The following is a 13,875-nucleotide window of genomic DNA, read 5'->3' as shown; positions in this document are numbered from 1 at the left end:
ATTCCAGTGCTCCATGCATGGGTTTTGGGGGCTAATCATGAAGCTCTTCCCTCCCAGAAACAGCCTCATGAAGGCATCAGGGAGCACCCCCAGGAAAAAGGGCAGGTGAATGCAAGAACCAGAGCATACTAACAAAGCTGGGGCACAGCAGGTTAAGAAGAAGAGGAGGCTCTGATCCAACAAGAAGGTAGTTTGTAAGTGCAACAAATTTTCCTGGATTCAGACAGACTGAGACAAGACCAACAGTCTCAAATGTTTCGAAATTTGTAACCTCCTAAATAGGGGACTCATCCTGAAACCAGACTTCAGTATTTACTAAATATTTTGTGCAATAGGTCAGGTTTTGAGTCTGTGCCTTTTGTGTTTTGATGCAGAGAAGGTTTTTTAACACCATTCAGAATGTAACAGAATATCACTTTTTTCTAGTAATATCGAGCCATATTATTCGATGGAAAATCTGATATATCGTTTAAAGTAAATATTTTTAATGAAAACCCTGTGTTTGCCTAAATGTGAACAAAAATAAAATCATTATTATTATAATATAAGAATAAAATCATTATTACAATATACAGGTAAATATTTATAAATTTTTTGTTTATATTATCCTACTGTGTCTATAGGCATTTTAAGGTACAGTGACATCCAGTGGAGTTGGAGATCCAAGTCTGGCATTGCACAGGAGGAGGAGCTGGTCTGTGCCAATGGAGATATGAAAAGGGAGCTATGGATAGCAGTTGCTGTAGAACAGATAGCACAACTTTTACACCTCCACATTTTAGAACAAGAATTAGAAACCCAGAAGGTAAAATGTCTGTCTGCTCAGAAAAGCTGTGTCTAGTGATCACATGTCTTGTGATACTTGGCATTTTGCTTGAAGTCACATCTCCTGGAATCAAGGGGCTGCAGGAGACTCTTCACAGGAAAAGGAAAGAGAAGAGGAAAACAAGGAATACCATAGCTCTCATAGTTAGAAAAAAGTTTGGAGTATGTTGGCTGATCCCAGCAAGCTGAGATATTGTAAGGAAAAGAATAAAAACTCTGCAGGTATTTTCTGGGCATTCTTACTGTAACTTTTAAGACACTACAGATGAAATTAGCTCATGACTTTTCAGTTCCAGAGAAGCAATGTGGATGGTTTTTCAAGTTGCACACAAAGGCAGTGTTTTCCTAAGGTAGGGACATATCCAAGACTTCCAGGGCTGAGGAAGACACAGAATTATTTAGTATATGGAGAAAATGGAGAAAATTCAAGGAAAGGTATCTGGTTATTGCTTTTCCAATAATGGCTAACAGAAAGCAGAAGTGGCATTTTAGATATGAAAGAACATTTCCAATCCATTCTTAGAAAGAAGCAGACATCCCTCAAAGATAATGAAGTATTTTCCAGTATATTAGCAGTGAAAGAAGGATGTTAATATTTGCTGAGAAAACACATTTCTAAAACTGCAGATCTGGAAGCTTTGCTGCCAATAATCTTAACAGAGGACACTGCCAGTGCCTTTGGGTGATCAAACTGCTACAGAAGTCAAAGCCTAAAACTATGGCTAGTCCACAGATTGCATAGAAAACAGCTCCCTCATAACCTGACTGCAAACCACGACCTTTTTGCCAGATGTGCTATCCTGAGGGACTAATGCCTTCAGTGAAACTGGATACCTCAAACAGGAGAACAACCCTGGGACCTGCAAGAGCAAAAGACTGGCTCAGCCCAAGAAGTTCTCGCAAAATATATGGGCATGTGTATATGCCCATTCTCCTGCATTGGAAAATCACAGCATGCTTTGGGCAAGTGTCGCTGAGATCAGTCCAGGGGAAGCTGTAAGAACATAATTAGCCTGGCACATACAGGTCAATCACTTTGATAATAAATAGCCTTACCTCCACATAAGAGGGTAACCAGCTTGCTTAAGGTCTGAGCTGGTGAGAGTGAGAACGGTCACCACTGGAACACCAAAGTGATGAGTCCAGACCCTTGGCCTCCGTGCTGTGGCATGTAGCCCTCCCACGTGGCTTAAACTGAAAACCAGCTTGCAAGTAGTTTTAGGAACAGCTTCAGCATTAAGTCATCAGGGAGCTCTATAAGTCTGGTCCTAGTGCTCTTCGCTTTTCTCTAACTGCCCCAAGCCAGCGAATCTGGGCACTTGAGGACAGATGGGTGTTTGGTCAGAGCAGTTTTAAGTCTTACTTGCAGGTAATGTTGCAAGTTCATCAGACAGAAAATTTTATAGCATTTTCACAGCTATCATCTCATTCCTTGGACCTTTACCCTCCTTCCTAGGGAAGACAGAGTCATGATTTCTAGGAACACTTTGGGTGCTGCTGTGGGGTGAGTCCATATCCTTTCTGTTCAGCTACTCATTTGTTCCACCGGTTGCACCAGTGTCAATCTGCAAGATCTCTAAACTGTTGCACTTCCCCTCCTGACTCTTCTGAAAAAGCTCTTTGTCCCTCTTGCACTGTAATAGTGCTGCTCACTTGTCACCTTTCCACAGTCAGTTTATTCTTATTTTCTGGATAGTTTCCATCTTACCACCTCCTTCCACCATGATGCAATGACACTCAGCCTGGTCCCTTCCCAGTGGTCACCCTGCTTAAGCAGTTTCCCTGGCTGTCTTCACCACTCCCTACACTACTGCCTATGCTTCCAGACTTCTATCAAGCTCTCAAAGTTCAAATTCATTCCTATTTTCTCAGGATCCACAAACTCTCTTTGTAAGACCACTGTGAAGGTCAGAAAAGATGTGGAGCCCACTGGGACCCATTGCCCATCTCCCTCCTGTGACATGTCAGAGCTGAGACCAGGCTCTCCTAGCCAGGCTTTCCCCTCTGCTGGGCAGCCTCCAAAAGAAAGAGCCTGCAGCCAAAGGGAGGCAGATGGGACTCACCAAATGCAACAAAAATTAGTTGAAAGGAACTGCTTCCTTGACTGCAGCATCATTTCCCACTAGGAGTACTAAAGTACTGCCCATGACATCCCCAGGGAAACCGTGCTGAGTACTTGAGACCATTCTTTATCATGGTCACATCTCATTTGATTCAAATTGAACCAGTCGTTGAATTAAGAAGCTTCATTATTTTTGTCTTCACTGTGGAGGGAAATCTACACGCTATTGGAGTGTGTCTGCCTGGCAGGGTGCTCTGCTCAGCTCAGGACACAGCCTCCAGCCACTCCAGCTAACAGTGTATGACCACTAGCCACCATCTCCTCTCTGTCTGGCTCTGTGGCAGTTTCCTGCCTCCTGGAACCACGAACTGCAGGCATTTGGGTTTAAGTGAACACAACCGGCTGATGCAACATCTGACCTAAGAGCCTGAGAGCTTTTGCTGGGAAAACCCAACCATAGCCTGATTCAGGCAGAAGCTCCCGTCTAGAGCATCAGTAGAGCCTTGAGTAGAAGGGATATCCCAAGGGACAGGAGGGACCAAGTAGCATGGGTGACCTTTGGAGACATCAGGGGAGGCAGAATGATTTTTCTTTCCCTTTAGTCTTGAAACCCCCAACATGCCCCCATCCCAGTTTGAGTAATGCACCACTTGCCATGGTTGGAAATTTCACACCATCAGGGCTGCCTTTCAGTTTCAGCTTGTGAGAGGAGGCAGGGGGCTTGGAGCTACTAAACCTGGAGGTGATTTCCCTGCCAGGGGATCAGGGTGAGCAACCCAGGGACTGGCATGCACTGCTACATCCACCATACATAGAGACATCCTCTTGCCTTCACCCTAGGCCCCAGCACCACAAGGCTAAAGCACAGCCCACCATACAAACAGCTGCAGCTACCGAATCTCTGACCCCAATGCCTGCAGGTATCAGCTCGCTGTAGTGTCCCACTGATTCCACACTGGGATGCCTAGAGCACCCTGCTGGGGCAGGAGAGGGCCTGTGCCCAGCAGCACCCATGCACACCACACTCTGACCCATTCAGAAGTGGCTGTCCTCAGCTTCATGTATTCCAGGACACAGTGCAAGCATGGGCCTCTTGGAAGGCCAGGTACTCCTGAGGAGGATCCAACCCTCCAGTCACATCCTTACATTCTCAGGAAATGTGTGCAGTAAAGGATCGGATCATAGTCACTAATAATGGGGAGGCCAGTGCTCAAGTGACAATATGTGGCCCCAGACTTAATTCTGACTTCCCAGAACCACAGAAGCACTAAGCAGCCTCTAGGCCAGGCTAATATATCAAACAGTTGGGCTGGACATGCTTCGCAGCAGGCAGGTGATGCAAATATAGCAGCACAGGACCTTCACTTCCTTCTCCAAAATTCAGCACTGCTCTCTCAGATCCCAGGTTTTAGCCAGGCCCCCAGGGTTAAGCAGCAGGGTTTGGTGCACCATGAAAATGTATTCCTAACCACACAGGTCTTCCCAAATCAATTCTTTATTGCCTTCTTTCAGTACAGTTCACACGAAAATCAGTACTACAATGAAGGCTGTGCACACACTCTTCGCCCAAAGCCTGCAAGGTGACCAGCAGGGCAATGGTGTTCAGCAGGCTCCTCCTGTCCCCATCAGGGAAACAGCAGGTTGTGGCACATCCCTGCCATGTAATGCCCTTCCTGGCATGGGCCTGGCAAAGGGTGAACGTATCATGTGAAAGGACATGGTCACTGTTAGTTTCTCAGCAGTATTATGCTTTGTGGGTCATCGCCGGCATCCAGGAGCACAAAGGGACCTTGTCATGCTGCTCACCCCAAACACACACCTATTTCCCCAGTGCTGCCTTGCTGCCAACCTCCTGCTCAGGAGAGGAGCTGGTCAGGCCCACTGGTCTCTGGCTGCCCTGTTTTGAGGCCAGGGCAGCCTTTTAACCACACATTACAGGATGATGCACCCAATCCCTTGTGTGTCCCTGACCCAGGAGATCACCAAGGGCTCTGCATTTTTGCCCCCCATCAAGGCACCTGGGAAGAAAAGAGGCCGGAGATTGCCAGAGAACTTGTCAGTGAAGGTGTAGATGTGGGAGCGGTCAGTCACATTATAAAATGAGATTTCTCCTGCCTCATAGTCCAGGAAGATTCCAATGCGCCGGGGTCTCACACTCAGGTTCAGAGGGGAAATGGGGGAAGTGAGGGCTTCATAGTTGCCACTGTTCTGCAACCGCAGCACCCAGTAGCCATTGCTAGGGGAGAAGAAAACAGTGCCTTTCCGGCTGGCTGAATCCCTGCACAGCCCCAGGCCCCACTCTGGCTTATCTCCCACCTGCACTTCCCAGTAGTGCCGGCCGTAGAAGAAGGCCTGAACCCCCAGCACCAGCGGCGTGGTGTTAAACCTCTTGGGGTTGTCAAAGAGGGACAGAATCAGCTTCTTGCCTCCACGCTTCACACTTTTCCGGTCTTCAGACAGAGTGAGTTCAGGGTGCGCTGTGTCAGGGTCCAGAGTCACATCCACTGGAATGAGGAGAAGGGATGAAGGATACACAGGATTTTACGGGTGAATTCACATGCAGACAATGACATGAATGGATGAGTCTGCTACAGAGATGTTGAACTTTTCCAGCTCCAGCTACTGCTGGCTACTACATTTAATTGCATGTATGCATGGTTTTGTACAGCACCTAGTCCTGGGGAAACATAATTCACAAAATCATTTTTACTGTAAACCACATCAAAAAATTTGGCATCCAACTGCAGAGCAGGAATAAAATCAGGGCATCTCAGCAGCCCTCCTGACACAGCTTTAGAAGCAGCCTACACAAGGAAAGAAGAGTTTGTGGGCAACATGGAACCTGAGACTGCTAGATGCCCTCCTAAGCTTCAGGGCCACCTCACAAACCATCCAAGACCAGAATGAGGAAAGTCTCCCCACCCTGAAACCAGTCTGAACTTATCTGTAGGCAAACTGGGACCAACTGAACAAAACTCGTTGAAAAAACCTGCAGTTAGCACTTGTGCTAATGAGAAAGCTGCACCATCTGAGCTAAAAAGATGTATGATCTGAAATCATTTTATTTAAAGACAAGTTCCAGACTGGATGGACTCTCTTACCACAGCCAATTTGGAATTGGTTCACATTAAACCAAAACCCTCCATGCCCAAAAGTACCAACAGTGCTGGAACCAGCCCTTGCTTCACCAGGCTGATTTGCAGAGTAACATTACAATGATGCAACTTTACTTGTGTAAATATGACCTTTGTTAAACTGTCTAGCATAGACAGAGCCAAAGACTGAAGTCTGGGATCCCCCTCCTGACTGAGCAAAGTTTGCCAAAGGCCTTTTCCTGCCTGAATATTCATCACCACAGCACAGCTCACTTGTCAGAAACATTCATATGAGTCCATCTGCTGGCGTTGGTAGTGGTCAAGGCCAAGAGCAGAGCTGTGTCTGCACTGAGTGCACAAACACCTCTCCCTGCGCCACAGTGTACAGCAGGAGGGCCAGGGTTCAAATGTGCCAGGACCTGGCACAAAAGCAGCTGCCTTACCTTTGAATTTCTTCAGCATGTCCCTCATGCCCAGGCAGCGCTCTGGGATGCTGTAATCTTCTGTCAGGGTCATGGAAACAGCTTTAGGGGCCTGGAATTTCATGCCTTCACACCTGAAAAGAGCATATTGCCCACGGGCCAGCACAGAGTCTCAGCCATACCCAGTGCCCACAACACAGCCAGTCTCCTGCTGCATCTCAGGGGGCTTTTTAATGTCTTTCTGTTGGCTGCACAGACACTGTTTCAAGAGCCCCAGCCCTGACTGCACACTGGCATAGGGCTGCTCATATAGCACAGGAGAGCAGGTTGAATCTGGTCTCCAGCAGATCTGGCTGCATCAAGCCATCCACAGCATCGGTTTCTCTCTGCCTTTTCTGAGTTAGAGAGGGATTTAGCCAGCAATCTACAGCCCTTGGCAACTCCCAGCTGCCACACCAGCTCCCCGGGGTCACCACATTTCCTGCTGTGACCTCTTCAGCCATGGCAGAGCACCTGGACTAACTGCTTGCCTAGCAGCAAGTCGGATGAGATCTACACTCTGGATCTAAATTACATACAAGAAAGGGGTCCCAGGTGAGCTGCAGTGCCAGTCCGGGGCAGGAACACCCTGTGGAAAGGAAGGAGTAAGGCCACCCCAGCAGCATGTCCCTTAGGAGCCCTTCTCACATCCTGCAGGGCCAGGCAACACCTTGGTTCTGGGGATCCTGGAAAAAGACAGGCATTGAGTCTCTCCTGCCAGCCTGCACTGGTTTCAGATCCCTCCTCTATCTGTCCCTGGTCACTGGGTCTCACCACTAGGGAGGACCTAGCTTGAAGCTGGGCAGGGGCTGTGCAGGGAGCACAGAGGTTGGCCTGGCACAGAGCAAACACAGATGCAAACACCACGCTTAGAGCCTGGAGGCAGTGAGGACAGTAGGAGGAATGAGCACTGGCACCTACCTGTTCAGGATGCTTTTCATGTCCTAAAAGAAGAGAAAAAACATTCTTGGAATGTCATTCCAGAGCCTCGTGCCTATCAGCCAGTCTGGCCCCCAGCCACCCACCTCGATCTGCACAGTCCTTCAGTCCTGGCCTTGCTCCTCAACTGTCATGGGCCCCAGTGCATGTCTGCCCTGTGGAGTGGGCAACAGACCCAAGCAAGCTCTGACCAGCTGTCCTGGTTGTGCCTGCTCAGTGCCAGCCTGCCCTGCTCCACAGGACACTTTGCAGGCTCTCCTGAGCACTGCCGAGGTCCACAGCGGCAGCTGTGTCTACACTGCATTGTAGGTCACACATCCCCTCCACCTCTGAGGACTGGCCACATCTCAGTGTATGCTGCCTCTCCTTCAGCAAAACAGGAAAGGTAAGCCTTAAATCATGCTGGGGGGACATCTCCCCAAGGATGTCCCCCACCATCCAGCTCCCATCATGTACCGCCAGGTTGCGCTCTGCCCCAAACTGAGGCAGGGAAAGGAACAGAGCAATGGGCCGTTCTCACACCATTATTCACCTGGGGACCTGTCAGACTAGACATAAGGGCTGGCAGTCCCCAGGGCTCATGATGCCCTGTGAGCCTTCACGGGCAGCCTTGCAGAGCAGATTCCCCTTAGCACAGGACAGAAATCAGGTCTGGATAGAAAAGACCTCAGGGCTGAAGGGGCTAAGTTAGTGGGATTCAGAGGCTGCTTTGGGATGCAGGAGTGATACCTCAGGTATCACTGATGGTCTGGACCTGTTCCCTCTCCAGGGGAAAGAGGAAGGAAATCAAGAGTTTGTATGTACATGGAAGGGAGGAGAGAGCCTTTCACCATCACAGCTACTGCTTTCCTGAGCACAGCTCCATCCCAGGGTGCTTTGGCAACCCAGACATGCCTGGAGCAGACAGGGGCCCCCTGCCCTGGTGGGCAGAGCTGGTTTAATGCATTGCCTCCAGCCCCCAGGAGCATGGTCAGTGCAGTTAAAGCTCCCCAGGCCTTCCCCTGTTGTGGGCTGCCCACCTTCCCTCTTCTCCGTGTCACAGCCTGGTCCCTGGCAGCCCCACACCAGAAGCTGGCCCCTCTCCCAGTGCCCAGGGAAGAGAGGGCTGGCAGCCCAGCCTGACCTTGAGCAGCCCATCAGCTGGCTGCTGGAACTTCTCCTTTATCTCCAGGATCAGCTCGTCCAGAGAGGACTTTTGCTCCACCAGCCGGGCGAGGTTTTCACTGATCATCAGCAGAATCCGCTTTTCTTCCTCCTCCAGCTTCTGAAGCAGCAGCTTCTCTTCATCAGCCAGCAACCGATGCAGTTTCCCAAACTCACTCACAATCCTTTCCCTCTTTTTCTTCACTGCCTCCTTGTGAAAGGAAAGGTACATGGGGGAAGGAGAGGCAATGTTAGCCAGGCAGCTAACATGAAGCCCAAAACTACACCCAGTGGTCAGGCCATGGGAAATCACCTCACTTCTGGATCAGGGTGTTTATTTAAAATATCAGCCAAAAACTAAGTGGTGGGCTTTCACCTAGTATCTGATTTGACATCCTTAATTCACCAGCAGTAGGACCTTGCCCAGGGCAGCTCTGGTCAGCTGGACCCTAGATGTCTAGAGATGTCTCAGTGCAGCACAGAGTGATCATCTGGGTGGGATGATGGACTGCAAGGAGATGCCATTAGGCTTAGGGGGTAGGTTTTTATTAGAAGGTGTACAATTCACCTACAAGCGAGGCCCAGGCTAATGTGCACTACATGTCCAGCAGTACTCACAGTGCAGTGGGAAAGAGGTGTGAGAAGCCCTGGGGCTGGGGAGGGACTGAGGGAAGGAGAAAGGAGCCAGGGAGGCCTCCCTGGGGTGCTAGGAGCTCTCACTAGGGTCTGGGGGCAAGGAGACAACAGGCATGGTCTGGCTCTACTTTAGGGTTTTTTCCTGGGCCCTAAAGCTTTGTACTTGGCTCAAAACCTGAAGAACAGGAGCTGGCATTCTCCAGAAAATCTGCTGTGGTTAATTGGGACCATAAAGCCTCAAAACCCAGAAGGCAAATGAAAGGAAACTGAACTGTATTTATTTATTTATTAACTGCATTTTTCTGTCCAAGCACATGATTTCTTGGAGCTGACTCATGTATGCTTGATAAGCTAGGACCGTGAGCCACTTCCTCCCCATCACACACATGGGACATTTTTTCCTTTTTACTAAAACAGCATAATCAGCCTCAGGAAGCCTGAAAGCAGCTGAGCCGTGACCCTACAAGGCGATTGCCTAGCCCTGACTCAGGCGGGGCAGGCAGAGGTGAGAATGACACTGCTGTTTCACAACCTCCCTCTCCTCCAGTCTCATCCTGCCGCCTGGGACAGCTGGTAGCACCAGCACTTCAAGCACCCATCCCTCCACCAGCACTTCAAGCACCCATCACTCTGGCTTGCTAGGCCTGGGGTTGGCCTGGCCAGGGAGGGCAGCAGTCCGTGACAGCCATGGCCAGGCAGGGGAGCTGAGCAAATAAATAGGGAAAGCTGGAGAAACCTGTTTTTCCTGCCAATGCTCCCTGATTAGTCATCACTTCTAGTTCAGCGCTGCATAACTCAGTCCAGTAGTTTCGTTTCCTTTTCTGCAGTTACTTTTACTTTCCAGTTTCTATCCTGAAGGAACTGGTTTTTAGCTTGAAAGGCAGCTGTTTTACTGGCATCTTATCTCCTGGAACAGAGTGGTAGTCAGACAGAGGCCTGCTAATTCAACTTTTCTTTTTTCAATGAAAACACTTCTAGTTCCTACAGTTGTGGAGCAGAGCTCATCATATGGTTCATGCCTGGCTTTTAATGCAAACACATACTGTAAAACCAAGGCAAATAAAAAATATCCAATGTCTATTTGTTTAACAAGCATGCTTGACCCCATGATTTCATTGGAGCTGGCATGCTGCTCCTTCCAAAGTCTTTCTGGGCTATTTAATTTTTTTAGAGCCACACACGTTTACTGATCCTGGTTTCCACAAGCTGCAGTTACAGCCCCAGGGCCAACATTGGACGCCAGAGTTGCCTGCTGGTATAAGCTTGTTGCACCTACTTGTTGCGCATAGACGTGAGGACTGCTGCAAGCCAGAATACCAAGGAAACACAGCACTTTGCACCAAGCGCAAGCTGAGTGGTTTGCTTCATAGAGGAGGTGTTATTGCACTGTCACTGAGCCCATCTCTGTGGCCAGGGTCCCCTGTGGATGTGGGTCTTCCAAGTGAAAGCAAGACATGGGGACATGTCCCACCCGAGGACTATACAAAACATGTGACAAATTCAACAGCCTTGTCCCAGAACACTCAGTAGTTTCTAAAGTTACTGATGTTTTCTAAGCTGATTCCTTAAAAATTAAAGCAGGCACCTGCCTTGCACTCCTGGGTTTTCATCCTTTCTGCTGACTCACATTTCTTCACTTCTTCCACTTCCTTGGAAAGATACTCCAGGGATTTCTGGAGTTTGACCTGGAAAGGCAATAAACAGGGTCAGCTCACCCCAGCAGCGGCCAGCGTGTGCCGCCGTTCATCCTCCGGCCTGCAGCTGCCAGTGCCTGAAGGCAGCAAGGGGAGAGTTACTGTCCTGCCAGGCAATGCCTCCCCTGTGTGCCAGCCCTGGCACCCGAAGCCAGCAGCTATGCTCTTCATTCCTCTCGCAGCTTTAACCCTCCCTGCGCTGCTCTGGTTTTCTCAGAGTTTCCGCGCTATTTGGGTTTGGAGAGCAAACCGTGCGAGCTGGCACTGACCTCCCTGCACTGCCAGAATGTGGGGCAGCCACCATCCACTCCCCTGCCCGAGGTGCCCCGCTTTCCTGGCAGTGCCACCAGGATGGTGGACAGCTATTTGGAGACGGTGGAGAGGGGTGGCTGCCGACCCCAGGACCATGTACCTCATGACCTGCTGGGTACAAGCCACCTGGTCCCCCAAAGTCAAGCTCCCCAAGCACAGCACAGCATCCTGGGGTGCCAGGGGTGCTGGGGGTGCTGCTGCCATGGGGCCAGCCCCACACAGAGGCCAAGGCAGATGCAAGGCCTGGCGGCCTTTTCATCTGTGGACAGTGTCCTCGTGCAGCTGGGCCTCCCCTACCTTGTAGACCTGAGCGGCCTCCTCGATGGGGTAGACGGTGTGAGGGCGGTGGTGCAGGGATTCCCTGCACACCACGCAGATGGCCTCCTCGTCCTCCTCGCAGAAGAGCTTGAGCCGCTCATCATGCATGGTGCAGAGCAGGGCCCCCGACCCCGGGCCAGCCTGCAGCCCCAGTTGCCGGATGCTCTCCACAATGTTGGCCAGCTGTCGGTTGGGGCGGAAGTTGCTGCGATGGCACGCGGCCCGGCACTGCGGGCAGAAGAATGGTCCATCAGCCCAGAGACCCTTCTCCTGGCAGTGTTTGGCGATGCAGCCGCGGCAGAAGTTGTGCCCACAGTCGACGCTCACCGGTTCGTTCATGTACTCCAGGCAGATGGAGCAAATGGCTTCCTCGTGCAGCCGCTCCAGGGGGCTGGCCAGGGCCATGGCAGCAGCGGCAAGGGAGCCCCACGGCAGTTTTCTTTTCCCAGAGTGCCGGAAGAGCCCGCTGGCGGGGCAGGCGGGGCTATGGTAGTGTCCCTAGAAAGCCAGTGCCTTGGGCACTCCTGCTGGCCACCGGCACCACTGCTTCCTGAGAGGCACCGGCGGAGAAATCGGCCTCGCCGCGAGCTTACATAAGAGCAGCGTCCGCACTCGGTGCCCCAGCTTGGAAGGCTCCGCGCTGGCTCTGGGAGGAGCGTGGCGTGCACGAGGGACACCCGCAGCCAGCCTTAAAGGCGAGCGCTTTCTTCTTAGCCCAGGCAGATCAAGGCAAAACAAAAACCCTGCGGGAGGAAAACCAGGACGAATTAGGAAGCGTCAGAAATAATCAGGGCCCGTAGATAACCCCAGGCACCTGGAAAGTCAAATTAGACATGGCCATCCCTTGCTCCCTCTGACCAAATTTGCAGTGGGGGGGCTGATCCAGCAAAGACTACTGCAAGGTGACCAAGCAGAGTGGCCCTCAGTAACTCCACTGCATTTTAACTAGCAACGAGAGCCCAGACATTTCTCCTCTGTTTTTTTTTCACAGTTTGCTTCAATGTCCTGTCTGAGCTCAATGACCCCTGAGTCTAACCACGCTGTCCAGTCACTCTTTAAATTATTCCCAGTGTTACCTGTCCATCTTATGAAAGAGCTTATGAGATATTTAAATGTAAAGTGCTAATTCGGGGCACACCAAAAGCCACAACTCACGCAGGTTTGCAGGCTGTAAGATACCCTCACAAGGGCTGTCCAGAAGGGGAAGGAGGCAAAAGCAGCTGGCCAGGATCTCTGCCAGAAAAGGACAGAGACGGGTATCATGACTGGGATCAGTGAGTCACCTGCCCTGAGCCCTGCTTTTCACCCTACCACCCTTTCCCTGCCTTGGCTAGAAATAGTGCAGGCTTAGCTCAGCCTGAAACAGCCAAAGTGCCTTTCAAAAGGTGTAATGGGTCCAGATGGGCTTTGGGGGAGCTACACTTGGGGATCAAACCATGCACCCATGGGCCTCACTGAGCAATGGCAGCACCCATCACTGCCCCAGGAAGCCAGGGCAGGAGGTCCGACAGGCAGCTGTGGGGCTGGTACCGGTCCCTGTGGGTGCCCTGGGTATGAGAGAAGGCCTAGATCTGAGTTTGGAGGTGGAAATAGCTCCACAGAGCAGCCTCTCCTCCAAGTCTGCCCTTGCAGCCCCATCTAGTGTTGTCCTGGGCAAGATGTGGCAGAGGCAGAGCTGTGATCCCTAGCTGCCTGCTGTGTTGCTTCAGGAGTGACTGTGGACCAGGACAAGGAATTAATTTATGCCATCTGAAATGCTCCCCAGGATTGCCCTCGCATGCTGGCCCCTGGGCCAGCTCCAGCTGAACCCTCCTGGCACAAACCAAAGTGGAGGATCTGTGGGGATCTCAAAGGAAGGAGAGCCCAGGCTGCAAGAGGATGGGGGAGTATTGGAGAGGGAGCTGGGGGCTGAGAGGCACCAACCGCCCCAGCATCACCAGCTCTGGCCTTGCTCTCGCTGCACTTGGGTGAAGTCCAAGGTCAGAGGTCAGGTCTCCCAGGTCAGAGGCTCCCAAATGTCAAACTTTAACATACAGATATGGCCACCACAGTTCAGAGAAAGACCTGAACAGCCAGACTGCTAATGGACTGCAGAACAGAAAGCCAAAAAACAAGACCTCTGTCTCCAGCCAGAGCTGCCTGGGTTCTCTAGCCCAGTCAACTTGCCTGGAGCCACCTAGGAGCTAACTGCCAGGCACACCTTCAGCAGGGGCATGGGAGGCCACAGGTCCCTGTGCCACATGGGTCCTTAAAGCATGTGCAGAATTGTTTGCAGAATGGAGGAAATGAACAGGACAGAGAGCTGGACTCTGATGCTCAGACCTGCAAACTGGCACACTGGCCTGCTATGGCCTTGGTAAAGCATTTTGAGACCCAGAGGGAGAAGCTGC

At 51.0% G+C, this 13,875-nt stretch overlaps 1 protein-coding gene across 1 annotated transcript; it reads right to left on the bottom strand.

Moving 5' to 3' along the window:
* Positions 1–4,372: 4,372 nt before the first annotated feature.
* On the bottom strand, positions 4,373–12,222 carry LOC112968599 (E3 ubiquitin-protein ligase TRIM39-like). Its single transcript, XM_026071032.1, has 6 exons — positions 11,465–12,222; positions 10,751–10,846; positions 8,506–8,736; positions 7,365–7,387; positions 6,426–6,538; positions 4,373–5,391 (listed from the first exon to the last, which is right to left on the bottom strand). The coding sequence occupies exons 1-6, from the start codon at positions 11,888–11,890 to the stop codon at positions 4,820–4,822; spliced, it is 1,461 nt and encodes a 486-aa protein (XP_025926817.1). The 5' UTR covers positions 11,891–12,222; the 3' UTR covers positions 4,373–4,819.
* Between the last annotated feature and the right edge of the window lie 1,653 nt (positions 12,223–13,875).

This window comes from Apteryx rowi, unplaced genomic scaffold (assembly GCF_003343035.1).
Source record: "Apteryx rowi isolate R43461 unplaced genomic scaffold, aptRow1 scaffold_1071, whole genome shotgun sequence".
NCBI classification, from domain to species: domain Eukaryota; kingdom Metazoa; phylum Chordata; class Aves; order Apterygiformes; family Apterygidae; genus Apteryx; species Apteryx rowi.
This window is presented reverse-complemented; position numbering and strand designations above follow the sequence as displayed.

Excerpts from the sequence above, each read along its gene's own strand:
- LOC112968599 (XM_026071032.1), bottom strand. The coding sequence starts at position 11,890 with ATGGCCCTGGCCAGCCCCCTGGAGCGGCTGCACGAGGAAGCCATTTGC. Across the intron at positions 8,737-10,750 it reads TGAAAACCCAGGAGTGCAAG|GAGGCAGTGAAGAAAAAGAG; the intron begins GCAGGTGCCTGC and ends TCCTTTCACAAG. Across the intron at positions 6,539-7,364 it reads ATGAAAAGCATCCTGAACAG|GTGTGAAGGCATGAAATTCC; the intron begins GTAGGTGCCAGT and ends TGCTCTTTTCAG.